We start from the raw sequence: 27,334 nt of genomic DNA, 5'->3' as shown, positions 1-27,334 counted from the left end.
CCTGGCAGTGTGAACCGCACAAAAGTAAATTTGTAACTTAACATTTACGCTCCTCTTTCTCCTCAGTCGTTTACTCTTTTCCTTGGATGGGATAAAAAAAAACAAACTCACCTAAGAAAGTGGTGCAGATGTACTCGGAGATCATGTTTCCGGATTTGCTGGATTCCGAGAAGTGGCTCAGCTCCTTGTTCAGCATCCGTTTGAACTGAAAGTGCAACATCTCCACTGAATGAGCCATCCTAGCAGCACGGCGTCGCAACCAACGAGTTGGTCCACAACGGAACGATTGTCTCTCGGCGCACACGCGCATTTCACAATTATATAAAAAAGTAAAAAAACTTCTAAACAGTTTTAGTGTTCCTAATTAATTTGTAACTTATTTAACATTCACCGCTCGAGTGAAATATTTGTCACGATAGTAGGTCAGCGCGTGTATTAGTATCGAGCGCTAGGGCAATACTGAAGCCACGCTCGTCGCAGCGATACGATATCCTCGCTCTTAACGTCTAGACTGTCGTCATCACATCACGCTACGTACTTGTACCTAGCGTGCTAGATGGAATCACTACACTTAATATTTTATCCCGAATTCGTGTGAATCGGATTTTCACAAACGCACGCCGGGCACTTTTTCCTCTTTTATGTATTGCCTATTTGTTGGCACGATGCGGTTCTCTGATTGGATTTGTCGAGCTCTGACCGACATGGCTTCAGTTTAAAGTAAGTATGACCAGACATGGCTGCTTTAATCTAGATGCAATTAAAACCCGCCGTTTTGTCGCCTAAATATTGTTTAGTTTATAAGTTTATAAAATGCATATATATGTTAGTCTGTAAGGTATTTGTAATATGGACCTTGTTGTCTGATTTAAATTTTAAAATAAATAAATAAAACGTTTGCAATCTTTGCTGCACTTTATCGCAGTGACAATAGTATAAGATCCCTAGCGACATTAATATTGATTGTCACTGTGGCAAGGTACGAAATAGTACGGAAATTAAATTATTTGACTGTACGTACGTCGAAAAGCCGCAGTAACGAGATCCTGCGAGTTTAATCAAGCTGGATAAAGTAACGAATAATTAGCATTTCATTAAATTAATGTAAACAAGATAAAGCGATTGGATAGCAACGATACGGATCAAATCACGCGAACAGCATCGCAGGTGGCTTAGCAACGCGATAAAAGCTACGCGGATAGCTGATACGTTTTTGATCCCATTGAGTACGGTTACTGGGCGGCCGGCTAATCTATCAACCAACACTGAGCGTGACATAAGAACATTTTGTATCTTGTGTAAAATTCCAAACGTGTACTTGACATAGTTTTCTATAACCTTGTGACATTATCCCCGGGTTAGCTTAGATTAGGAAGTCTACTGCCGAGGTTCAATTAAATGCCATTCAAATTTATCTGACAAATATTCGGCTCAGTATACATAAATATAATGGTTTTGGGCAGTGATAGAGATAGATAGAGTGATGCAGTTTAGTATTAGTAGATACTTATACGATGCTCACATCATCGACTCGACGTTAATTATCTCTTAGACAGATGTGCGATAAAGGCGCCTGTTTACACCGAATTAGCTCTGTAAAGACAATTCTATTCTTAGCCAGTTTGATATATTTAAGTTGGTAAGCATTCGTGATTACACTTTTTGCTGTAACAATCACCCGGTAAAAGGAAATAAAGAGTTATTTTTATCCGAAAGGAACAGAGTTACTTTATAATAAAGCGAGCTGCATAAAAACGCGAGTTCTGAGTGTCACTTCACGGGACAGTGATTTTCACTCGCTGACGACATACATTCCGTGTTGTTCAGCCAGGGAGAGTTGTTATGTGTCCGCAGCCACATTAAAACTAACCAAATAACAACACATTTGCAAAGTAGGTCACCGCGCCAGATAAATTATATAAGATTCTCCGAATTCTGTAAAGAACAAAACCTCTTACTGGAACACGCATTCGCATAATTTCAGTTAATGAAAGTTGGAGGATATTATTCTATTAGACATTCTGGAGAGTGTCCAAAGATTTCGGAGTAAAAAGAAGTGGAATGACGGTCACTAGGTCGGCGTGAAAATGTGAAAATATTGCCCGAGTCAGCCATCCAAGAAGTGATTCACTTTTCTGAAAAGTCAAAGTTAATGACGTGTAATTTTGTACGCTATTCTATGCTAAAAAGCAGTAGGTATCTAACAGCAAAATACAGGTAAATTGACAGCTCGTTCTATACAAAAAATTACTTGCTCTGTTTTTATCACTATACTAAAAAGCATTCAATCAATTGTTCTATTACACCTCATTGCACATAATATTTTTCTAAATAAACTAATTATTATTTGATTTGTAGGTAGTACTTGTACTTATGTGTAATATGTGTATCCATTGATTATGACTGATTAAGAATTCTACTCAGCGTCTCGACGACTGGGTTCTATCGATCATCCAGAAATCCCCACGGATAATTACATAATCGCTTATTACGGCTTGAGATCGTAAGGAATTAATAGTATACCTAATGCCATGATACGAGTAATTGCATCGTTATAAGTAGAATTAGATTCTATTTTATTTATTTGTAACCCTGCTGCACACAATGCTACGTCGAATACTTGTAGATATATAAATATACTAGCGACCCGCCCCGGCTTCGCACGGGTAGTTCAACTAATTTACACAAAACCTTTACAAATTATGCATTTTTTTTTAAATATTTGAACAACTACTTACAATCAACAACTTTTGAGTAACATTCAGATACCTTATCAAATCGAACTACAATACAAAATCGAGCTACAATAGTAATAAGCGCATCCACCCATCCTGTTACTCGTACCGTAACGCCGTAAAAGTAGCCACGATGTGTGTCGTCATATGATAGCAGTACGAGTTTTACTCAGAGGGAAATATAGAGTCGTGACCATGCAATTGTTACCATTAGAGCGGCAGTAGGTACCAGTTGGTTCGTACTGGAGTTTATTCATATTGGTTTTTTATTTCAACATTTTAGTACAGGGAAAATAAGTAATGTTTACAAACAATACCATACATCAAATGATTTACGTAGTGTAGACATGGATCAAATTAAGTCAGCAAGCGACCTACTAAAAAGTAATAAATTTTCACTAAAAGAGCATATACTTTTAAACTTTTAAAACCCTTTTCTCTGTCATGTTTAGTGTTGTTTTATGAGTTTTGGTGTAAGTAAATTTTATATTCCAGTCAATAGCAAAGATACGCAGCGTGCATCAGACAAATGTGAACGCAACCATATTAAATGTATGAAACCGATATGCGTCACGACACAACACGACGACACGTCAGACAAATGTGAACCGGGCTTTAGTCAGTCAGTTTTCTTGTTTTGTCTTATCTTTTATCTAATCTGCTTTTTATTGATTCTCCATATTTCAACCCCTCATGGCTAATTGGTCCCCTTACGGGAGGATTTTGGGGATAAAACCTATTCTATATCCTTCCCCATAACTAAAACTATCTCCATATTCAATTTCATTTAAGTCGGTTTAGCGGTTATTGATTCCCCATACAAAATTCCACCCTCCTTTTCACCCCCTTAAAAGGTGATTTCTAGATAAAAACTACCTTCCCCGGGACTCTAACTATCTCTATACCAGATTTCATCTAAATCGGTTCAGCGGATGAAGCGTGAAGAAGTAACAGACAGACAGACCGATACACTTACGCATTTATAATATTAGTATGGAAGTATGGATAGTATGGATTCAACTAATAATGCAAAACGTATTAATGCCGTATTCGTGGAATGTTCTAAATATATTTAACAAACTTTTTTAATTAACATTCATTCCTATAAAGAAATGTTCATAAAAAATAACCCATCTGTGCCGTGCCTTTTTACCACACCTATGCATACATCAAGATGACAAAAAAAGGAAGACTAATACTGCCTTAGCAACAGTGACGTTAACTGCGTAAACAAAATGAACAAAAATAGATTTTTATAGAACAATCGTGGAAATGACCTGATCACTCAAATAGCAACAGATAAAGCTATTTATGCGTTTGACAATCACCGCGATATGGAGATTATCGTAGTAAAGCTTACCTTAGGATAACGGAAAATAAAGATAAAAAAATTCCATTACCAAAGTCGATGGATCAATTACATTTATGTTTATTGAGGGTTAATAACTCAGTATTACTAGGTCAGTACGGGTATTCACTGATTTAGTTAACAAGTCAATCTGATACTGACGTTACTGACCTAGCGATTCTAGCTAAAACTGCAGATTGAAATCGGATTTGAGTTGCCAGATGTTTTGATTGCTTGCAATTAATTTAATTGTCATACAGAAAAGAAACTAGAAATATAATGTCATTCTTACTCGTACTAATAGTGTATAATCCGCATTAGGGTTCACAAGTAATAGGATGGTCGCTAGGTGCAGCGGGTGCCAACTTGCTGGCCGAAATAAAAATTGGGAGTGAGCGTTCGTTGATACGTAAATTTTGTCAATTCGGTGAAATATTCTGAATAAAATAAAACAGTAGTTGACCGAGTGAGCGCGAAGTATGAGCGAAGAGTCTCCGTTTTAGCTTGGGCTAAAAATGCTTTCTTATGTTCGTGTATGTGGGTTAGGTTAGGTGGGTATTTTTATTTCATGAAAAGAGTAAACTTTGCTTTTACGTTTAATATTGTAGGTATTTAGAGCGCATATGCAAGGCAGGACAACGCAATTTCGGCCAGCAGGCTAACTGCACTCGCTCCGGTGAGTCATTCATTGCACTAAAACCTTTGTCTTTTTCATTTTGTCACTTTTTATTCTTCGAAATGAATAGGTACTCGTGCTCTGTCTGAACAAACTAATACCCTCATCTTCTTTTCTGCGAAGCTGACTCAACTCAGCGAAACTTAAAAGAAAATGTATTTAAATTCGAACGAGGAAAACGTGGTGATACGAATTCATTACGATTCAATTTTGATCAATGTGATTCACGGTTTGGGTTAAGGTTTGTATTTATTAGCCTTTATTCTCCCAGTTTTTTCCATATTTTTTTAAGGAAAAGATGGTTTTGACCTAGGACTAATATGGGACAATGCGCTGTTTATATTGCTTGCAGTATATTCAATAGGCGTATGAACGTGGTCAAATGATTAGGATACCCCTTAGGATATCGTAATCAGTAACCCTAATACGGATTGGACACGGATTGCATGTGTGAGATATAAAGGGATTTTAGTTTTACCCAAGTATACCCAAGATAATTTTCAAATGCAACCCATGTATATCAACACATTACCTGAATATAATTGGTAAACGTCCCAGAATTTTGTGTTATAACTTTGACTATGATATGGAATGGACAACATTTATATAAGAAGAAGAAATTGAACTTTTGTTTGCTGGGTTTTCACTGCAAATGTATATTTTACAATTCAATATGTGTTCAGTTGTTTATTGCGGACAACGGATCGTTCACAGGCTACAACCATGACCTACATTTTTCGCGGCAACCATTCATTTATATAAAATGCTACTTACTCAAACCTTATATCGTGACGTGACGACTTTTTAATTATTCAAGTTAGGAAGTATTTAGGTTTAAAGACGGCTGCCAAGTAAATATCTGTTGTAAAATTAACAGCAAAATACAAACTTGAATAACTTCCTACACTTGAACACCCTTATCATTTTGAACGTATGGTTTATTTTTATTTTTTTTATACTACGTCGGTGGCAAACAAGCATACGGCCCGCCTGATGTTAAGCAGTCTCCGTAGCCTATGTACGCCCGCAACTCCAGAGGAGTTACATGCGCGTTGCCGACCCTAACACTCACATTATATTAGACACAGCACGTCATAAACCTGTAAATAAAGCCTGTCATAAAGCTGCCTTATCTTTTACTAAAAGCGAACAGAGCATTACAAGTAACAGCTTTTGTTATAAATGAAATAAATACACATAATAAATTGTAGGTTGAATAATTTTATTAAGATTCAGAAGGATCAGGGGGTCTAGTTAAGATGACAATCGTATATAGACAAACGCCAAACGAAAAGTGAAAATGTGTCTGGTTGACAGGTGCTACGGAAAATGTGTCGGGTTGACAGGTGCTACGGAAAATGTGTCTGTTGACAGATGCTACGGAAAATGTGTCGGGCTGACAGGTGCTACGGAAAATGTGTCGGGTTGACAGGTGCTACGGAAAATGTGTCGTGATGACAGGTGCTACGGAAAATATGTCGGGTTGACAGGTGCTACGGAAAATGTGTCGGATTGACAGGTGCTACGGAAAATGTGTCGAATTGATAGGTGCTACAGAAAAATATGTCTGGTGGATAGGTGCTACGGAAAATTACGTGACTATTATTTCTATACATTATTTAAGTATCGATTGAGATTTTTCTATCAACGATTCTCAACTTGGCTAGGCCCCTAGAGCTATGACTCTAACAATAGACTAAGTTTCACGTTTGCATGTCGCTAACAAGTTGTTATTCTAGTAAGTTTTATTATTGAATAAAATGTTATCTCGATATTACTAGACCAATCAATCCAGCCTCGCCGGTAGACGTGACGCCCGCCACGATCCTGCGTTCCTATCTCCTCGGTCCACAATACATGCAGAAGTAGGTTACCAATAGGACGCGTAATATGTTTGCGTTGTGTAATAATGTTGACTGTACGAGTGGCGTCGATAAACGAGTCCTATCAAACGCAGCTCGGATAACCCATAGAGTGGGTACCGCGGGAGCCGCGCGTACCTTGTAAAATGTAATTGTGACCATTATTTTCGTCCATCTAATTCTAATGTAATTGTGATTATTTCTATTGAAATTGTAAGTATTTCATTTGAATAATATTTTACTGATTTCCTAATGTAAGTATTAGAATCTCAAAATTGTCGACATTAATTTTTATGTGAATTTAAATAATTTTAATTTATTATGATTTTTGTAATCAATTTTTATTATGTAATTGACATTAATACCGAATAAAAATTTATCTATCTATCTATCTATCTACCTATGTTACCGTAAGGTAACTATAATGCTAAGCTGATTTTTAAAGGTAATGTAGAGAAATTAGGAAAAGGTTTTAACCTTTTCCTAATTTTTCTACATTACCTTTTGAACACTCGAACAATAAAAGTGCACCATAGAATAAAATATTGGGGCAGCGAAACATTTCATATTAAAAACTTTTCGGTTTTAAGATTTTTTGTAATTTTTATTTAATCGTATGATTCGTATGGCATTGTTGGTAACACATACAGAGAAATCCTGTATCTAACTCCAGAGAATTAATCCACTTGAGAGCTTAGTCGTTTAGTTATATGAGGTCCTGCAGGGGGCCCCCTGTACATCAAGTAGTTGGGCACTCTTGGAAAATATGTTATTTATTCACATAAATAAATAACACCATGTATGCATGTGATAACACTTATGCTAACGCTAACACATTTCACGCACTACTTGCGAAATGTACTACAATTCGGTAATGAAATAAAAGCCTGCATCTAGCGACAACCAACTCGGGTTCCTATTGGATTAAACTCAATCGGTTTATTAGTGCATACATGGATTTCTTATACAATTTTTTAACATCGTATCATACCTGGGTACATACTTATAAGTACGTACTCGTCACGGTCAAAAGGTTTGTTAAACTATAAACTTGGGCCAGTTTGCAAACAAACACATGCGGCGTTTTTTTCGTGTAAAGATAGTAGTGTGCGTGTATTCCCGTGCTATTGATAGTTGATACCCGAGCAAACGAAAGATTCCGAAATTGAACCACTAGCGAAGTGCGCGGTTCGAAAAGTGAAATCTTGAGCGTTGCGACGGTTTCAAGGCACGAGGGTTAAACAAACGTAGCTCCCGAGTGAGACACAACATTTTTCACCACACTAAAACGAGGAAAATACTAACAGTAAATAATCTAATCCGAATCCGAATTTATAATTCCAAATTATTACTTAACACACACGTCAATGAGGAAACAACTCAAAATTTGCATCATAGGTGCTTTACCAATATTGTGGATAAAATGCAACTTTCTCATCAGTTTTGGAAGAATAAAGAGAGCCTTTACGAGCTGTGGCGAGTGTGGCGTAAAATATATTTTATCATAATAAATCGCATAATACAGGCGATCCATGAAATTGTTACCCTATCTTAGGGTCTTGTCATTTTACAAGTTATGTGAGTTTACCAAGCGTTAAAGGGTTCGTTAGTATAGCATACCTACATGAGCAATGTCTAGGTTTCATGTAATACATAATGTACAAGAGTTACCGAGCGTATGTAATGTGTGCGGCAAAGCTTGTACGGATGAAGGGCTTTCATCTATTGACAAGGTAATTAACTAGCTGTCTTTAACCAATGTCTATGTTCCAAAGCTACCGTATACCAATAACGTAGGTACATTATCTATTACCTGCCTTGCAATATGTATACTTAACTTATCAAAGGTTCAAAAATGTGTACGCTGTCGCAATATCTACGATTTACGCATAAGTGTCGACATATTTCAACATTTATACGTACCAGTTCGTGAAAGCGTAAATAAACTCCCGTTTAAAACAGCGTCAATCGTAACGTAGATACGTTACGTAGGTATACACTAAAACAGTCCTAACGTATGCGGAGTGAAATCTGGACAAAGTTTTGAACATGTAAAAATTAAACAAAAAATTAAACTGATATTATATCCAACTGCTAATTTAAAGTCTGTATATCTGTCAATTAATCCAGTAAGTTTCATGGGCATTGGATTCTTTCTCTTGAAATTGTGGTCAATCTAGAAGAACACCATCGCGAAACTGTATGTAATTTCTCCAGTACTATTTCCCTATGGCCGAAAGCGAAGATAGTGGAACATTTTGTGGAAGCGAGTTAGCACACATAGAGTCGTGTAGCGCAAGCCCAATTTCCGCTTTATTAATACAAAACCAATTATTGTGAAACGTCGTGTCTGAATAGTTATGAAAACATCAGGCTTCTCAGTAATACTTCGTAATTGTTTATTTCACAAACAGAACTTCCAACTACGCAATTATTTACCGGATATTTGTCAGGATCACCGGATCTACAATTCTGAAGCCGCTTTATTTATACCGCTACTATATCTTCGGTTACTTATGGATACCTACTATACCTAGTCTATTTTTACCAATACGGATGTCATCCTATGGTTCATACTTGCACAACGTATATGTATTGTATGGATGCTGCAATATATGTATGGTTCCCCGGATAATGTTAATCCATGTTAAAAACGATATGTACCTAACTTATTTATAAATAAATAAATGACAATAAATATTAAGTTTGAAAATTATATGAAATATGTGTAGTTTTGTAAGACAATTATAATATCTCAAAATAATGAATGTATATTCAATTTAAATAATAGGTACAATGGAAAATCAATGTCATGTAAATAGTTTATTGTTAATGTAAATAATGTATATAGCTTAATTTTAAGATCAATATTTGCATGCTGCCATTGGCTAAACATGTGATACTGCTTATAATGATTATGTGAACTTAATATTACCATGTTTAAGCAAATAAATAATTATCTTATCTTATCTTATCTTATCGATATATAACAAATCGTAAATCTGTTCAACGGTTTTAACGTAGGACGTTTACTCAGTCATGGATTTTTGATCAATGATTGAGTAACACATATTTGAAATAAAACTCGCATATTTATAATGACTATAATGTATTAGCATATGTAACGTTCCAGGACGAAAGGTACCTTATGGCGGTCGGCGCTTACGCCATTATTAGCGGCGCCCCAATACTATTGCGGCACTACCCGAAATAAGCGCCGACCGCTATAAGGTACCTTTCGTCGTGGAACGATACATAATATGTATCGTTCATTATATTGTTGAGTTTCAAATACAGTGTGTAAATTAAATACGGGCGAATATTTAAACGGTGGTTAGCATAGGACTTAAGAAGTATAAGTATTTTGCTAAGAAATACAATGACAATTTTAACCATACAAAAGAATTCAGCCCGCAATGTAATACAACACACAAGTTACGGGATACGAGCTTTTTAAAGTAACTGTCAACGCTTGTTGGTAGTTACTATTAACAAGCTCGTATCTCGTAATGTCATGTCATATTATGTATTTTGCAGTACATTGCTGCTTGGTAAAAAAATAAAAAAATATTACGGGGTCATAATTAAGTGTAACTTAAACAAACATCTTAATTAATGATTATACGGATAAATTCTATATCTGGTTTAATTTATTGCCCGTATTAGATTTACACGCTGTATGAAACTAAAGTTATCCAGATACGGTAAGCAGGTATTTAAAAAAAAATAAAAAAAATAAACAACGACTTTCGCTATATGGCCACTTGGACATTATAGGCATTTCGAATAGAAAAAAAAGTGACAGGTCTCTGGTATAGCTACTTCGCATAGAGGCCAGAATAGATGGTCGCAACTAGCTTTAAATTAAAGTTTATCAGTTTATCATTCTTTAATGACAGGTGACATCGGATCCGTAAGTAATGATTTCATTATCAATTAAATTTGATTACACACTACACAAGTATTATTTATAATTAATTTCACTATATTGAGTCATTCGTAACCTTTACACTTCCTGGCAACGGTCCCCTATCGTGACTGTGATGACGACGCGACGGCGCGCGTCACAGCCTACTAGCCATTAATATGCCTAATGACTACTCGACAAGTTCCAAACGGTGAAAAATAGAGATCCTACTCCTAAAAATAAATAATTGGATTTGGAATGATGTATAGAAATAACTAACTATGTATTTGGAGCGATTGTTAGCACACAAAAAATTTCAAAAGTTAGACAAAAAAAGGCGGAAAAAAGAAGATTTATTTTTTCGCCAATATCTCAAAAAATATAATTATTTAAGAAATCTAAGTATAATATTATTAAAGAAAGGGAACCTTTTAATAAAAAAATGCCTGACTTGCGGAACTGTATCTCCATTAATAATACATTTTATCACAGTTCGCTGTTTTTCAAATTCGGTTAGAGTTAGACCAATACAAGTCTGCAACGATTTTGATAGCACAGTGTTATTTTAAACGTTAAACTTCTATAGGAAATTATGACGTATAAATAACACTTGCACTGCGTATGCTATCAAAATCGTTGCACTTTTCTTGGTCTAACTCTGGTAAACATCATCTAACACTAAATAAATTCGAATTCATAAAGTAGCTTATTTTATGACATTCTACATATGCATTATTATGGTGTATTCCATCGTCGGAAGCTCGTGTCAACCTTCGGCGCGCGGCGTCTGAGGTCGCTTCGGACGTCATCCAGCCGGGCCATTTGTTCAATACCCTTTTGATACAGCAACATAAAAATGATACCCTTGATTCTGGGTTCAATTAGGTATATTTTTGTACGGCCTATCAAATATACATGAGTTCGGTTTGAACAGCTTTGCGTTTGGGGGCTTGCGATATCGGCAAATGTTTCTAATTAACTGAAACTAAAAAAAAGTAGGTTCCGCGAAGTAAATCAGAACAATGTAACTTTTGCCTTCAGTAGCTCTTATCTCATGATTTTCTTGATAGGATCCTATTAATATAATATAACATGATACACGGTAATTCATATAGTACCTATTAATTTCCTTTATCCAAAAGAACCTGACGTATACGGGTACAGGCTGCATGCTTGTGGTTTATGAGTATTTGGGCTTTAAACAGACATACGTCAAAGAAGACACTTCTCATAGGTAAATTATAATAAGGGTTATTAAGATATCACAGTGTACGTGTTTGGCAACTTCAGCTATTTTAAAAATATATTGTATTATTTCACAAATACATTACGTTTTTCCTAGTTTTACTCTAGATGACTTTCAGATTACCTATAAGTATTTTCATATTAAACTTTAGCTTTAATAAATAAAAAGTTACACTAAAATGCCTTAAAATAAAAATTACAAACTAAATTAAAAACTAAACTTAAAAATAAACTATAAATAAAAAATTTGCCCCAAATCGCCGTCTATTAGCAGCGTGCCCAGAACGCTGGCAGCATTGCCACGTTGTATGGCAATGCTGATCCGCTGTGCTAAATATGACCCAGCCCTCTAGTCACGCGTCAACTCTACTAACCTGCGGCTGCATTCATTAAAAACCCTGTGGGCGCTTTCCCCCCAAGGTCCCATAGTTTCAACCCCAAAGCTATTTATTTATTTTTTATTTATTTATTATGCAAGTCAGTATTTTCATTGTTTTAAAATCAAATAGGAACACCTCACCTCAAAGGCGTTTTTGTAAATGACGCTTCCAGGACGTACTTTGCTTCAGCGTTGCATGTAGCAGGAATTTTAACGTAAATAAACAATAATTCAATATGAAATGTATTTCGAGGCGCGTTGTTTATCTAAAATTTCACGTTAAACGCTAAGTAACGTTTGCATATGATTCGCTTGGGAAGCTAGTATTTAGAAATCAGATTTTATCCTTCCTTTGTAAGAAAAGTACGAATTAGAATAGAACTAACTAATTTTCAATCACCAGTAGTAATTACTTGTGAAATAATCAAATACCTGTTCTTCATCGTCATCTTCATTTATTACTCTAATAAGGATAATTATTTATCTAATAAATTATAAGATAGAACTTATATTTCATTTTGAATTTAACTATCTAATTTGATTTGCACACACTATGTGAGCTGAGATGACAAGGAAGTAATTATATCAAATATATGATTTATTACATAATAGCGAATTATAAATGGTGAAATTTGAAACCAACAATTCTAGAGCCTCAGACTCGATCAATATAATCTCATTAAGGCAAGTTTGAGACAACTTCAAACCCTGCACCAATTAACACAAATAAAGACTGACATATTTATACAATGAAATACAAGTAAGTAGGTAAAACATAATAAATTTTACCTCATCATCACCAAAGACAGGTAGGTATATAAAAGTAGCATCTGCTGCATGCGACTTCGTCCGTGTATTAGTTGTTAAATCCATTTAAGTATAACCCTACATTTTTAGTTTCAATGTAGTTTATTTTTTAGATATGATTGTTATGTTATTTAATGTGTTTTATATGTTGTTATATAGAAATAATAAAATAATATCATCTTAAATTAGATTGAAGTGAAAACTCTGACACAAATTGATCGTAAGATTTGTATCTTTTTTGTTTTTAATATGTTAATTAATATTGTCTTCGGTTACCGCAATAGTTACTGATGAAATAAAACTATGAAAACGGTTTATATCGGATTATATACGCGATATAATCCGTTTTCATAGTTTTATTTCATTTAATGTGCTAAGTTAGAGACTAGCCCTCTCCGATGCGCATAAAGGTCAAGCTGACGATCTAGCAGTGATGTGCTGTTGTGCTCGCGTGCCTTCATGGCCGGGCGCTAGGCGGACACGAAACAAACTAGCTAGGCGGGCGCCTACGTGACCCGGGCGGCGCGCCGTGTGACGTAGCAAGGCCGTAGACCCGCGGCACCACGATACACGCATCACATGATAAAAGTTAAAAGGCCGCTTTGTTTATGAATTACTCTGTAGCGATAACTGCTTGGACAAAGTACCCGTGGAAGCGGTGCGTTCATATACCTTTTATGGATCATAATAAGGAACTTAGATACTTATTTACTGCTTGAATAAAATAAAATTAAGAAGCCGGCGTATTGCTTTCACAGTTCTAGGTAAAACAGTGGAAAACAGTGTCGCTCGCGATCCATATATGGGTTCGTAGACCGATATATTTCTATTTTCCTGTTCTGCTTTTTAGGGTTCCGTACCCAAAGGGTAAAAACGGGACCCTATTACTAAGACTCCGCTGTCCGCCTGTCCGTCCGTCTGTCCCTCTGTCTGTCTGTCACCAGGCTGTATCTCATGAACCGTGATAGCTAGACAGTTGAAATTTTCACAGATGATGTATTTCTGTTGCCGCTATAACAACAAATACTAAAAACAGAATAATATAAATATTTAAATGGGGCTCCCATACAACAAACGTGACTTTTTTTGCTGTTTTTTTCGGTAATGGTACACCTTCGTGCGCGAGTCCGACTCGCACTTGGCCGGTTTTTTATTATTAAATTAGGTTCTGTCCTTATATAACTGTGTAGAACAAACAACACTTAAAAAACCAAAAGCCCAATGATTAGTCAATTTTGGAGACAATCCAAATTAAATGTCGTCATTGGTTACCTTTAAATCTAATTGTGTCGTTTGCAAGAACCTTGATTATTAGACGCCCTAGTAACAATATTTAAATATGTATCGTCAACCACTTTAGGTTCTGGGCTACTTTTCCTGTGACAAATAAAAACAAAAAACCATGAGATCTGATATTATCTTTAGTGGACAGAGGACAAAAAAGGATCTATCTTGAAATCTCTATTTTTTAAGTCAAAAAATGTTATACCACTAAACGGTTATTGACGTTATTGTCACTGTGACAAAGTTTAACACTTACTGCGGCAAGTACCATGCAAAAGTATGGTTAACTACGAGTTACACCAATTTCGGCAGCGAAGGTGTTAAGAATTACTTTGAATGCATATTACGGTATCTCCTCGGATGTTTCATATTTAGTTAGCGTTATGAAGTGAATACTTTAATGTCATCGAGTTTATTATATAACCGGATTCCTTCCTTAATTTTTTGAGTAATTACGTGTTTTTGTTTATGTTGCATACACGCTTGTTTGTTATTTTAGTTTACAATCGATTAATGTCTTCATATTTCATTAGAAGCCTGTTAACTTTGGTCTATGTTTCCACAAGATATAAGCAAGCTTAATGTCTCGGCTCGGCTGAATGGTTATATAGGCAGGCAATATAAAAATATTATTATTACCAAGTCGACATGAAATTGTGACAACGCTGGTAAAGCAATTGGTTACCATAGTGAAAATAGAGCAGCCAAGCTGCTGTAGGTACTATTCGCAGACCCCAGCCGAGCGAGACCCACGTACAGGTATGATACCTACGAGAGAGTTAATTATGCTATCACTAAATATTGCGTGGGAAGACCATTTATTTTGTAAATTCTAGGTACAATAACTGAAGGTAAAAGTTGCTAATTGTTAGAAGAACTAACAATTTACTTGTAAGTTTTGACGACCGGTCTGGCCTAGTGGGTAGTGACCCTGCCTGTGAAGCCGATGGTTCTGGGTTCGAATCCCGGTAAGGGTATTTATTATTTGTGTGATAAGCACAGATATTTGTTCCTGAGTCGTGGGTATTTTTTATGTATTTAAGTATTTGTATATTATATAATCGTTGTCTATGTACCCACAATACAAGCCTTCTTGAGCTTACTGTGGGGCTTAGTCAATTTGTGTAAGAACGTCCTATAATATTTATTATTATTTATTTATTTAAGTAAGTTAAGCCACGAAAATATTGGATCTGACTATAGACAAAGGCCCTGTGGTATCTTATCTGGATACAAATAAATAATGATTTATAAAGCAGATAACCACCTAAGCATCCTCTAAATACTAGCAATAATCATGAGTATAGTTTACACACATTCCACATAGTTGCAGTTGGATGTGTTCACCATAGCCTAGAACTGCCACAGAGATACACGAACCAATGTTGATACATGGCGGTCGAAGTATGATGACATTTAATGATGTCCACAAATAGCGGCGGTAAAAATAGAACACTTTAACATTGAGATGTTATTTAAATCGCTGTAATGACTCTAGTTAGAGCGCAACTGTATCTAGTAGTAGCACATAATTTCAAAGGCCGGATTTACGTCACTGTTCGAGGCTAGCGGGTGCCCTCCGTACTGTTAAAGATAGAATGTCACGCACACGCTAAAACCTCAAAGGGAACATAATTATTTCCAAATGAATCTAAGCTTAACGTTACGGGACAATTTTTATTTACGCGTTATACAAACATCATTAAGCCTTCTCTGTGGCTACAGCCCTAGAGAGCATCTTTGCCACAAATTATATAAAGAAGTCTACCGAAACATTGTTCCTGTAAGCCTTTATCGTTACTTCCTAGAATATCTAAGGAAACCATGACCGTGTTTGACATAAAATATTTTTTATCGGCGTCACCGTGAAATCAAATGGAGTTTTCTTGAATGAAAATACAAACTACTTGACTCTGGTTGCTAAAAGATAAAATTTAGGATAAGCAAAAGGTAATTTATGCGTCTATGTGAGAACTGTAGGGTTGATAATGAAAATTTATTTGCTAGACCCATATCAGGTTGTAACTAGACGCACTAGCTGAACTAGTTAATTTATAAAACTAGCGTCCCGCCCCGTCGTCGCACGGGTGGTTCAACTGATTTAAACAAAATCTTTACAAGTTATACATATGAACCTTCCTCTTAAATCGCTCTATCTATTGGGGAAAATCGCATCAAGGTCCGTTGCGTGGTTTTGAGGATCTGGGCATACATAGGGACAGACATACAGACAGCGGAAAGCGACTTTGGTTTATACTAGGATAACCGATACAGCTGATCGGTCAATAATATTTTAATAAGTTTAAAATCTTGATTATTAAGTATCAATGTTACATATAGAATACATGAAAGTAAATACGTATGCATTCAGTAAATCAATATGTAAATAAAAGCAAAAGTGTTCTCACGCCAAATTCCAAACAACAAACAAAAACTCTAACCAAATCATGTGTCCAAGTGGGCCGTTAACCAGAAAAAATGATTGCAGACACCAAAGAGAATAGTTTGTTAAGAGGGTTGTTGTTATGGTAAATTCTAGGTTTGTGGTCTTATAAAATCAGATACGTAATGCTACGTACAGTATTTTGTATGTATTAAAAGTGTTTGATATTTGCCTATTAGATATAGACAATAACTATGATTTGTAATTTTTATTATTAACAATTTGATTATGATTATAATTCGTTTTCTACCATCTGTCGACTCAGCATAGAAACTAAGAATGAAAATGTATAAAAATATCGAAAAGATTTATATATATATATGTAAATTATTGTTATTGGATCATCATATGATTTTGACCCATGTTATTTCGTTAATATGTGTTAAAATAGGATTTTTATTATAGTTAAAATAAATGAAATGCATGGAATAAAGCATCGGATATTTATTGGAAAAACATAGATAGCAGTTGTTATGAAATACAAGTTATATTTAATAAATCAGATAGAATTATAAAAGGAGGATGAGATGACCGTGACGTCATTATGTGGTGTTTCATATGAATTCCATATTAGCGGGGCGATTTGACCGTTCTAAAAGGAGAAACTAGCTCGATTGGAGGGATAATACTCTATTGTTAAGTATCAGAGGTGTGGCACCATCTGTTTGAGAGTGATTGTTCCTTGGTTTCCGATGAGCGTTTTTTGCTTAAACTTTGCTTCTCTTATACGAGTCACATAATATCTTTGCAGAAACTATTCAAGTATGGTGCTCGAGTTATTAAAAAAGCACGTCGAGGAATGCGTTTTCTTAATGTGTTGTATGGTTATAAATACCCCTAAACCAAGCGGGGAAGGGTTTATTCAATTTTTGTTCGTCGGATTGTCACAATCTCTGGCTAATTCGTAGACGTTAAAACAAAGGTGGTTATTTTGACGGTTGAAAGCTTGACATGACGTAGTTATTATGCTACTTTTTATCAAACTGTTCAATTGTTATTTTTAGTGTCAGTGTTTACCTATTTTTGTGATTTTTATTGTGTTTTAGAGCCAGATTTGTGTCAGATCGCATGGTCGATCTACCGGAAACGCCTAACCTTGCGGCTGTTAAACAGGCATTTCCGGGAATCCAGTAGTGTTAGGTCCAGGTCGCGAGAGGGGCCTGGCGTCAACCTTTTTACCAACACAGGTGACGAATATACCTCTTACGTTCTCTTCAAGGTCTGACAGAGGGATGTGAGGGTCTCACGTGTGGACCATTTGGAGTAATCCAGACTCATTGAAATCTGTTAGTAATTGAAGAAGCGTGGTCTTGTTATGTATATTTATATATTCACATTATATATCTGGATAGGGCGCCTTACTCGTTTGTACCCTTAGCTTCGGCTTAAACAGACGGGGGGAGGCAAGAACACAGACACTAGGGTTTGCATACCTCGGTTTTGTCGGCCGAACGTTTACAGCTTAGATTAGGGTCCCTCTTACACATTCCTCCCTGTAAATCTAGTGGTTCGCTTCTAGTTTTACTTATTAGAATAGGTGAAATTGGGGTAGAGTTAGGGTAGAGTCATTATTTGGGTGTTAAGTTTATTTATTTTCTTTCACACATAGTTCGATTGCGTACAGTATAAAAAAACTTTATAGTGCTAATTGGTTCAAAATACAAAATAAATATCTAGATTCAGTAGCATATGGATGGGTTACTGTGGCTCGTACATTAAATATGATATAAAGGTTTTCACATTTTTTATATTGGGTGAGATAGGGGAACAAAGTTATTTGAGGACATACTAAATAATTTTGTTATAGGGAGCTAGTGACAGGCAGAGCAGTTCACTAGTGACAATTGAGCTTTTCTATAACTGGGTAAATAAGGGTATAAATCATATTTAATAGACGATTGTTTCAGTATTTCATTCATTTAAAGTATATTCAGATGAGTTTCTTGGCGTTTCTTCTCGTCTGAAATTAGGTTACGAAACGCTGGTAAAATAAATATTACATAGTGCATAGGAATACCTATTAAAAATAAAAATAAAATAAAATGGGTATTATCTAGATTAGGGACCCGTCTTCATCCGGGTGTGGCAGTAGATAAAGTAAGTTTGTACGTACTATTTTTACATTACATTAATATAATTATTTTCCTTTAGCTAGCTAGGTTAGCGAATGGATATATATAAAAGGAAAATATAAGGTTTAAATTACAAACTAAAAGGACTTACTACTGTCCACGGTAACTGGTCACGGTAGGGCCCGGTAGGAGATAAATTCAAAAAAATATATTTTACTATTTATTTATCATACAATATAGTCATAAAAGTAACATAGTAGCAATATTTACAAACACATAGAATATTTAGGGATAGTATTTGAAATCCAAATCTAATCAATCTGCACATAAAAGACGATGGGTACTAAGGTTCACAACGTATTTTTAACATTAGACGATCACATGGCCAAATTTATATATTTTAATTTAATCTTTTTCAAACAATTCTGGTAGTTTTATTAAGTAGTAGTAGTAGAGTAAATAAGGGATAGGTACATTTTTGGTGCCGTGACCAGGATTAAATACATAAATAGTTTATTATAGAAAGTAGCCTCTTTGGCTACATTTTTGCTGCCGTAAGAAAACTGGAATGTGAGTTGATTTGATTTGGATTTTTCTAAAAATTATACATTATTTCTATATATTATTTTAACATCAATATTAAATTCTCCTCCTCTTGACTTCACTGTACCGATGTGTGTGTAGCGACGTAGCGTGGCTTAGCGTAATATCACCTGTAATAAACACAAAAATACATTAGTATAAACAAGCTAGTATAGATTAGCTAAAAATACAATGCGTTATTCAAGTTCGAAAAGATAGGGGGCGAGAGTTTTGTTTTCAACAAACAAATATGTGCATATATGTATATGTGCGGGCGTATACATATATGTATTGTTACTATCAACACAGTGCCGGAAACCAGTGAAAGTTGTGTTAAAAAGTGTTACATAAGTGTTAAATAAGTGTTTTAAATAAATGAAAAATAGTGTTGTTAGTGTCAAAAAGTGAGTTAAATAACTATAAATAAATAAAAATGGAGAGGGCCACAAGACAGCGAACGGCCGCAGTCAAATCGAAATCTACACTTCAACGTATACAACGAACTACGCCATCTATCAAGAAAAGTACTGTTGATCGCATTAATCAAAAAGCACGAGAAGCTCGGAGAGTAATTAAGAAGAAATCAGATGTTAGACGTGGATTATTTTATCATTTGCTAAAACAGACTGAACAGAAAATGACCGCAGGGCTTAGTCAACTACGAAACGAGCTTGCAACAGCAATTACTCCTGTACAAGTGGAACCTATAGAGAATGCGGATACAACATCGGAGCAACCAATAGAAGATACAGAGCATACCGAAACAGTTTCAGGCAATGAAAAGGAGCTTTCTACTGAAGAAAAGAAGACTATCATATACAATATTAAAAACGCAAATATTGAACGTCCCAAGTTTGGCAAAACTAAATCGCATCCAGTAACATTTTTAGAAGACTTAGAAATATATCTAAAAAAGGTCGTATCTGATGGAAATGAAATAGAAGCGGTCCTTGAATGTTTAGAGGGGACAGTTCGCGATTGGGCCAGGCTGTATAAAGATAGGTGGACCAGTGTAGCAGAATTCAAAATCGACTTTCTAAAATCATATTGGGGAACGCATGAACAAAATGAATTACGCAGAAATATAGTACACGGAGTTTGGGACAAAACAAAATTAAATAGTATGCACGATTATTTTGTTAAAATGGTTGGGCAAGCAAAAATGTTGACGTATGTTATCCCTGAGAACCAATTGGTTGCTGACATAATGAGGCATTTTCCTCGTTATGTACAACAAGCGTTTGCGTCATCAAAAGTTATAACTATCTTTGAAACTGCCGAGTTTTTACACGCAATGGATGACGTTAACAAACAAGAGCCGCGAGCAGTACCATCAACGTCGGGGGCCTCGAAACCATCCAATCAGATCACAAAGAAAAATCAGACACAATATCAAAATTGGCGGAGACCAGATGCAACGACAGCTGCTATAGAACAAGAAATAGTTATAGACGAATCGGAAAACTAATATCTGCTGATAAAAACGTCCCCGGATCAGCTAGACAAACAGATAATAGGGTCAAAATTTTAAAAATGATGTGCAAAATGAATTGGTTGCCAGGTCAATTGCTGGGAAAAAATTATAATGGGTTACGTGCGCCAATAGAACTAGAAATAGTCAATGGTGAACAAGGAGTAGGATTAGGTTATAGTAATTTAGAAAAGATTCATTTAATAGGATTACATGATTTAATTAACGTTTTAAAATTAAAAAGTGAATTGATAGAGTTAGATGTAGATGATGAATTTATAGCATCCGTGTTTGAGGAAGAAAAAGAAATTCCGGAAACAAATTCGTTTAAGAGTGAGGTAATTATACGTATGCGAGACTTTATTATAAGGGCTTTGCTAGATACGGGTAGCGATGTGACGGCGATGTCTGAGGAATTTTGGGAGGTTGTAAAAAATAAATATCCTGAAATTCCAGTAATGCCGATCAAGCCTTTTAACATCAAATCAGCGTCAGGGCACAAAAGTAAAGACATCAAAATTACAGCATTGCTGCCTATCGGTATAAATGATTTACAGATGGAAATCGAGTTTGTAGTAATACCTAATCTAAGCTTTCCAGTGATATTAGGATTTGACTGGATTAAGGAAAATGTAGTATCGATTGATTTAAGAAAGGAAAAATGTGGAGTCAATATCGAATATAAAGGTGTAACCACTAGAATACCGTTTCATGATCGATATAATGGATGGCAGGATCAATGTAGCATAGAGTCGTCAAACCAATCTAACACGCAAGTGGCATGTAAAGTCGGGATACCGTTAGTAGAAAGTGAGAAAAAAGCTTTACATTCGGTATTGACAAAACATAAAACATTATTTGACTCAAAATTAGGCAGGGCTAATTGCTACCAACATGTAATAAAAATGGATACACACGCACCTGTAGTAAAGAGAACGTATCCCGTACCATATGCGTATCGTGAGAAAATTGAATTAAAATTACGCGAACTAGAAGAACAGGGAATTATTAGTCGTACACAAACTGAATACTGTAGTCCGTTGACATTTACATTAAAAAAAGACGGAACAATAAGAGTTCTATTAGATGCGCGCGAAATCAATAAGAACATGATATCAGAAACCGAAAAACCAACTTTACAATTAGATGTGTTAAATTCATTTCACGGCGCGAAATTTATAAGTATAATAGATCTTAATAATGCATACTTTCAAATACCTCTATCTGAAGAAAGTAGAAAATATACAGGCTTTAGTTTCAATGGCAAATCATACGTGTATAATGTGTTGCCGCAAGGTCTAAAAACATCTGTGGGAAGTTTTAGCCGTGCTATGGACTGCATACTCGGTCATGATGTTCGCGAATTTTGTGTCAACTATTTAGACGATTTAGCCATAATTACTACCGGCACCTTGCAACAACATCTGGAACACTTAGACATAGTGTTGGGAAAACTAGAAAAAGCGGGCCTAACTTGCAATTTAGAAAAATGCAAATTTTTATGTAAAGAGGTGCACATGCTAGGATATATAGTATCGGTAGATGGGATAAAAACCGACCCGGATAAAATTAAAGCAATTCAGGAGTTTCCAGCTCCAAGAAAAATTAAACAATTAAGAGCTTTCTTGGGATTGTGTAACTTTTATAGAAGATTTATTCCTAATTACAGTGAAAATATACAACCGTTGTGTCATTTATTGCAAAAAGGAGTGACGTGGCAGTGGAGCGTCGTTGAACAAAGGGCTTTCGAGAAAATAAAAAGGACTTTCATAGATGTCATACAATTACAACATCCTGATTTTAGCAAACATTACTACTTGCAAACAGATTGCTCAGGAATCGGCTTAGCTGGCATTCTTTATCAATTGGATAATAATGGGCAAATGAGAGTTCTCGGTTTTCATAGTAAATCTTTAAGAGGAGCTCAGTTAAATTATACAACGTCTGAAAAAGAATTTTATGCCGTTATTAACTGTTTAGAAAAATTTGAGACTTATTTGAGGGGTTCAAAGGTCATTATTCAAACAGATCATAAGGCCTTATTGTTTGTAAAAAATTGGAAATTGTATAACGCGCGAGTAATACGTTGGATCAATTATTTAGAGCAGTTTCAATACGAAGTAGAGCATATAAAAGGTAAAGATAATATAGCCGCGGATGTGCTCTCTAGGTATCCACCTCAAACTGATCTTTTGCAGGAAGATAAAGTACGTTTGCCCGAGATTCATTATACTGAGACAGAAATAAATAAAGATTTGATAGGCAAATTAAAAAAAATAAAGGAATTACAAAAACAAGATCTCGAAATTGACGAAATAATTCAAGGACTAGAAAATGGGGATGCTAGTGATAGAATCGGTCGAATAATTCAAAGATGCTCACTACAGGATGGTGTATTGTATTTCACTCCCGATAATAGTCAAAATAAAGTTTTATTTTTGCCAAGAATGTTAGTATCAGATATAATAAAACAAATACACTTAGAAATGGGTCATCAAGGGGCTTACAAGGTCATAAAATATATAAAAGATAGATTTTATTGGAGGGGTGTTACGCAAGATGTTAAAAAACTAATAAGATCTTGTCATACTTGTCAAATGGTGAAAAATGATAATATAAAATATGTAGGACCATGTAAATCAATAGTGAGTAACGATATCGGAGATTTAGTCATGGCGGATCTTTATGGGCCTTTACCATCAGGACAGTTCGGAATGAGTTACATTTTGGTAGTTCAAGACTCATTTAGTAAATTCATCAAACTATTTGCGTTACGGAAGGCTACAGCATTATCTGTGGTAGTTAGCATGAAAAATTTCTTTAAAATTATTCAACCAAAAGCAGTTTTAACAGATAATGGCTCGCAGTTTATAAGTGATCAATGGAGGAGTTTTATGAAAGAAAAGGGGGTCAAAACTATTTATACGACCGTTAGAAATCCTCGTCCAAACACTACAGAACGCGTGAATAGACAACTCGGAGTATTATTCAGAACTTACTGTGAAAAACGACATCAAAGTTGGGTGAAAATATTACCTAAGATAGAAACTCTATATAACAATACGTTTCATGATAGTACTGGGTTCACTCCGTGTGAAATAATGTATGGTCAGTCTACACAATTATCATTTGACAAGGAAGTTATTAGCCATATGAAGAAAAATATAGCGGACGTTAGGCAAAAGGTTAAAGAAAATTTAAAGAAAGCAGCTGAGATGAGGCAGGCAAAGTTTAATCAAAGTTTTAGACTGATTCAGTTTCAAATAGGAGATTGGGTTAAAATAAAAAAATTAAATAAATCAAATGCTCAGCAAAAGATAACAAAAAAGTTCGAATCAATTTATGAGGGACCTTATGTGATTGCAGCAATTCCCTATCCAAACGTATATATTTTAGTTGATCCATACACAAATGTGTATCGGGGTAAATACAATACTATTCATTTGTCAAGATACTATAAGGGCGAATTGGGTAAAAATAGCTGATCCGGCGAACGTTGATTAAAATGTAATGTTTGATTGAAATTTATCAATGAAAAAAAATACTTCATATTAAATAGAGTAATTGTTATATTTCAATGTTGATAAAAATGTTAGACTAGGAAATAATTGTTAGATATCAATAATACTTATAAAATAGGCTAAATATTATAAGGATAAATGTAAGACGTTAATTAATATTTTTGTAATTCTAAATTTTATAACATAGATTAAAGGCATATTAAAATGTACTTACCAAGTCTAGAGTAGAGTAGTAGAATAGAGTTTTTATTTGGCAAGTAGGGTGCAGAGGCGCTGAATGTTGTATTGTGGCTGAAATAATTAAGAATTGTATTTGATTAAATGAAAAAAAAAATTATATATAAGTAATATTGTTATAGGTTTTTTTTTAATAGCTAAAAAAATATATATGTCAAATTAGAATTAATAATATTTAGAAATAAAGAAAACAAAAATGTAAAAATAAGTAGGTAGGTTAGAATAGGGTCTTCAATCCACATCCAGCATAATAGTAGTCCGTATGTGTGAAAGTAACACTATTTACATATACAAGTCGCTTCACTTCACGTAGAGTAGACAATGAAATAATTGATAATGGTTTTGTGAAATAGTATTCATCATAAAAAAAAAATGTGTTAATTATAATAACCCTTTAAGCATGTAAAATAAAGGGTTGGGCTACTTTATGTTACCCGAAGGCACAAATAGGGGTAGTGGATTTTCACAAAAAAATTAAAAATATTTTTATATACATAAAAAAATAAAAAAATAAAAATAAAGTATATACAGAAAATATCTTTAAATCAACAAGAGACTAGTAGTAATTATTATGAATTCAGTAAATCATTTTGAAAAGTATATTTAAATGGTATCATATTATAATCTGATAGAAAAAGTGAATGGTATGTTAGTAACAAGTAAGCAATTTAATTACCTCTAATAAAATGAAGAGCCAGCTTTCAGCCACACTCGGTCTCTAGTTAGGTGGAACATCTGAAAAACGGGAAGAATTCAATTTAGACAAAGAACAAAGATCGATTTGTATTTATTTTGGCAGTCGTAGATTTCAATATGTCATACAGAACAAAAAAAAACTTGGGCATATTAATAAGACATATTCAAATATCATTTTTGTTTAAAAATAATTAATCTGAATAAGAAAATAGAGTAAATGTTTGATTACTGCAATATAATTTATTAATTTGTTATAATGAAGATGTTTGATAGTTCATTAAAATTATTTTAGTTAATTTATAAATAAAAATGAAATATTATAAGGTTAGGAAAAGCATACTTACTTAGAAACTGTTGTCACATAATTAGGAGGTCTAATTACATATAATCAGCTTGCCCGATCGCCTTACGTGTCTGAAATCATTTTTAAGTAAAAATTTACAAACTGTAAAACAAATACATATAAATGTTCCAAAATTAGCTGATGAACATCGAGAGACGCATTCAGCCACTTAAAAGGGATCGGAAAAAAAAAGGTTAGCTGTAAAGTTAGTGTAAACAAAGATTTTAGACGAGAAAAATTGGTATAGATCAATGAGTTGAATTTATATAATATACCTATACTTATACGTAATGAGTTAATAAAATGGCACTAGGATAGTACAACATAGATAGATATTCATTAAATGTTAAGTATAAATTAGCATTACGTAATGCATTATATACTTAAAGAATTGATCGTGTTCTACCAAATTGGCATTCCTAGAAAAACATTGCATAAAAGAGAAAGAGAAATGTATGATAGTAGAAAGAACAGTGTACTACTTACATAAAGGGTAGGATCAAGTATGATCATCCGTCCTTCAGCAATCCGGATTCATTGATTAGGGCCTAATTTTTTTTAAATAAGCATTATTATAAGTTTTGATAATGGAATAAGAAAGTAAAATATATGTAATAAAAAAAAAACAACGTACGTTGATGTCAAAAGGAGGTTCTTCGTTTTCAACCACTTTCTCCGGGATGTCGAATAGTAAATTTTCTAACTGTGATGGAATCTAAAAATAAATAAACACAATAAAATTAACAAAAAGCTAAACAATGAATAAATAAAATAGGTTATCAATATGTTGATTATACTTACTTGATTTTGATCTTGAATTTCTTCAACGGTGATAGTAGCGTAGTGTGGGAATCCCGGAGACGATTGGATTATTCGGATTTTATACCGGAAATGTTGTCTGTTGTCGATTAGTTTTTTCTGTAATAAGAAATGTTTTGGTATTAGAATTAAACATTTTTATGATAATAGTTAAGAGATCATTATGATAAAATGTTTTGTCAAAACAAGTATATAAATAAATAAATATATAAACATGAAAATATATACCGTTAATCTACGGAGACGGTCCTTGAAATTTCTAATTTTTTGGTTTACCATGTTTATGTTATAATGAGGTTTTTCATTTTTGATTACTTTCAAAAGTTCTTTACGAGCCAATTCAGTTAAAAATTGGTCTCCATAGAATAAATTATTTCTATCCCAAATTATTGGAAAGTCGCAGATCAAAAGGTCAATATTTTCAAGTTTCATGATTAACACGTTTCAAGCACAAGCTAGCACTTCAAATAAGAGTTTGACGTTGGATATACCGAAGTGCCAATTTGTAACTTATAGTTTATGCCAGGGGGCGCCACAGAGGACGCCATAGTCATAGTTTTAACAGTAGCATCAATGTTGCTAACAATCAAATTATTTGCAATAGTATATTAATAACCATTCAAAAATATTTTTAACTTGGGTTTGAGTAATTATCATTATTCACTACCATAAAAACATGTTCAAGTCATAAAATTGGAAAGTTGGAACCGGAGCCATTGGTCGTATAAACAAAAGACCGTTAAAGACAATAGATTTTCGAAGAAGAGTCAGCCTGGTTGCACATGTTGAAGTTGAAAAAAAAAAAAAAAACGTCCAGCGCCTCGGAGATTTTATACCTGGGTTCGAAATGTGTGGGGTTTTTGAGTACAAAGATAGAGATAGAATGTTATTTAACTGATCTAGATAC

At 34.5% G+C, this 27,334-nt stretch overlaps 1 protein-coding gene and 1 long non-coding RNA gene across 14 annotated transcripts in view; both read right to left on the bottom strand.

The window, feature by feature from the left end:
• LOC134743219 (3',5'-cyclic-AMP phosphodiesterase) overlaps positions 1-27,334 on the bottom strand; it is a 597,682-nt gene that overhangs the window by 9,774 nt on the left and 560,574 nt on the right. For all 13 annotated transcript variants that reach the window (XM_063676606.1, XM_063676609.1, XM_063676607.1 and 10 more), the window contains one exon: positions 112-205. In XM_063676606.1, coding sequence (XP_063532676.1) covers positions 112-205 — 94 coding nt within the window. The remainder of the gene's footprint in view (positions 1-111; positions 206-27,334) is intronic.
• Positions 18,588-27,117, bottom strand: LOC134743258 (uncharacterized). Its single transcript, XR_010128002.1, has 7 exons — positions 26,410-27,117; positions 26,243-26,323; positions 26,095-26,156; positions 25,610-25,679; positions 25,246-25,304; positions 24,547-24,623; positions 18,588-19,471 (listed from the first exon to the last, which is right to left on the bottom strand). It is a non-coding gene; the product is annotated as an uncharacterized LOC134743258 (long non-coding RNA).

This window comes from Cydia strobilella, chromosome 7 (genome assembly GCF_947568885.1).
Source record: "Cydia strobilella chromosome 7, ilCydStro3.1, whole genome shotgun sequence".
Lineage (NCBI taxonomy): Eukaryota > Metazoa > Arthropoda > Insecta > Lepidoptera > Tortricidae > Cydia > Cydia strobilella.
This window is presented reverse-complemented; position numbering and strand designations above follow the sequence as displayed.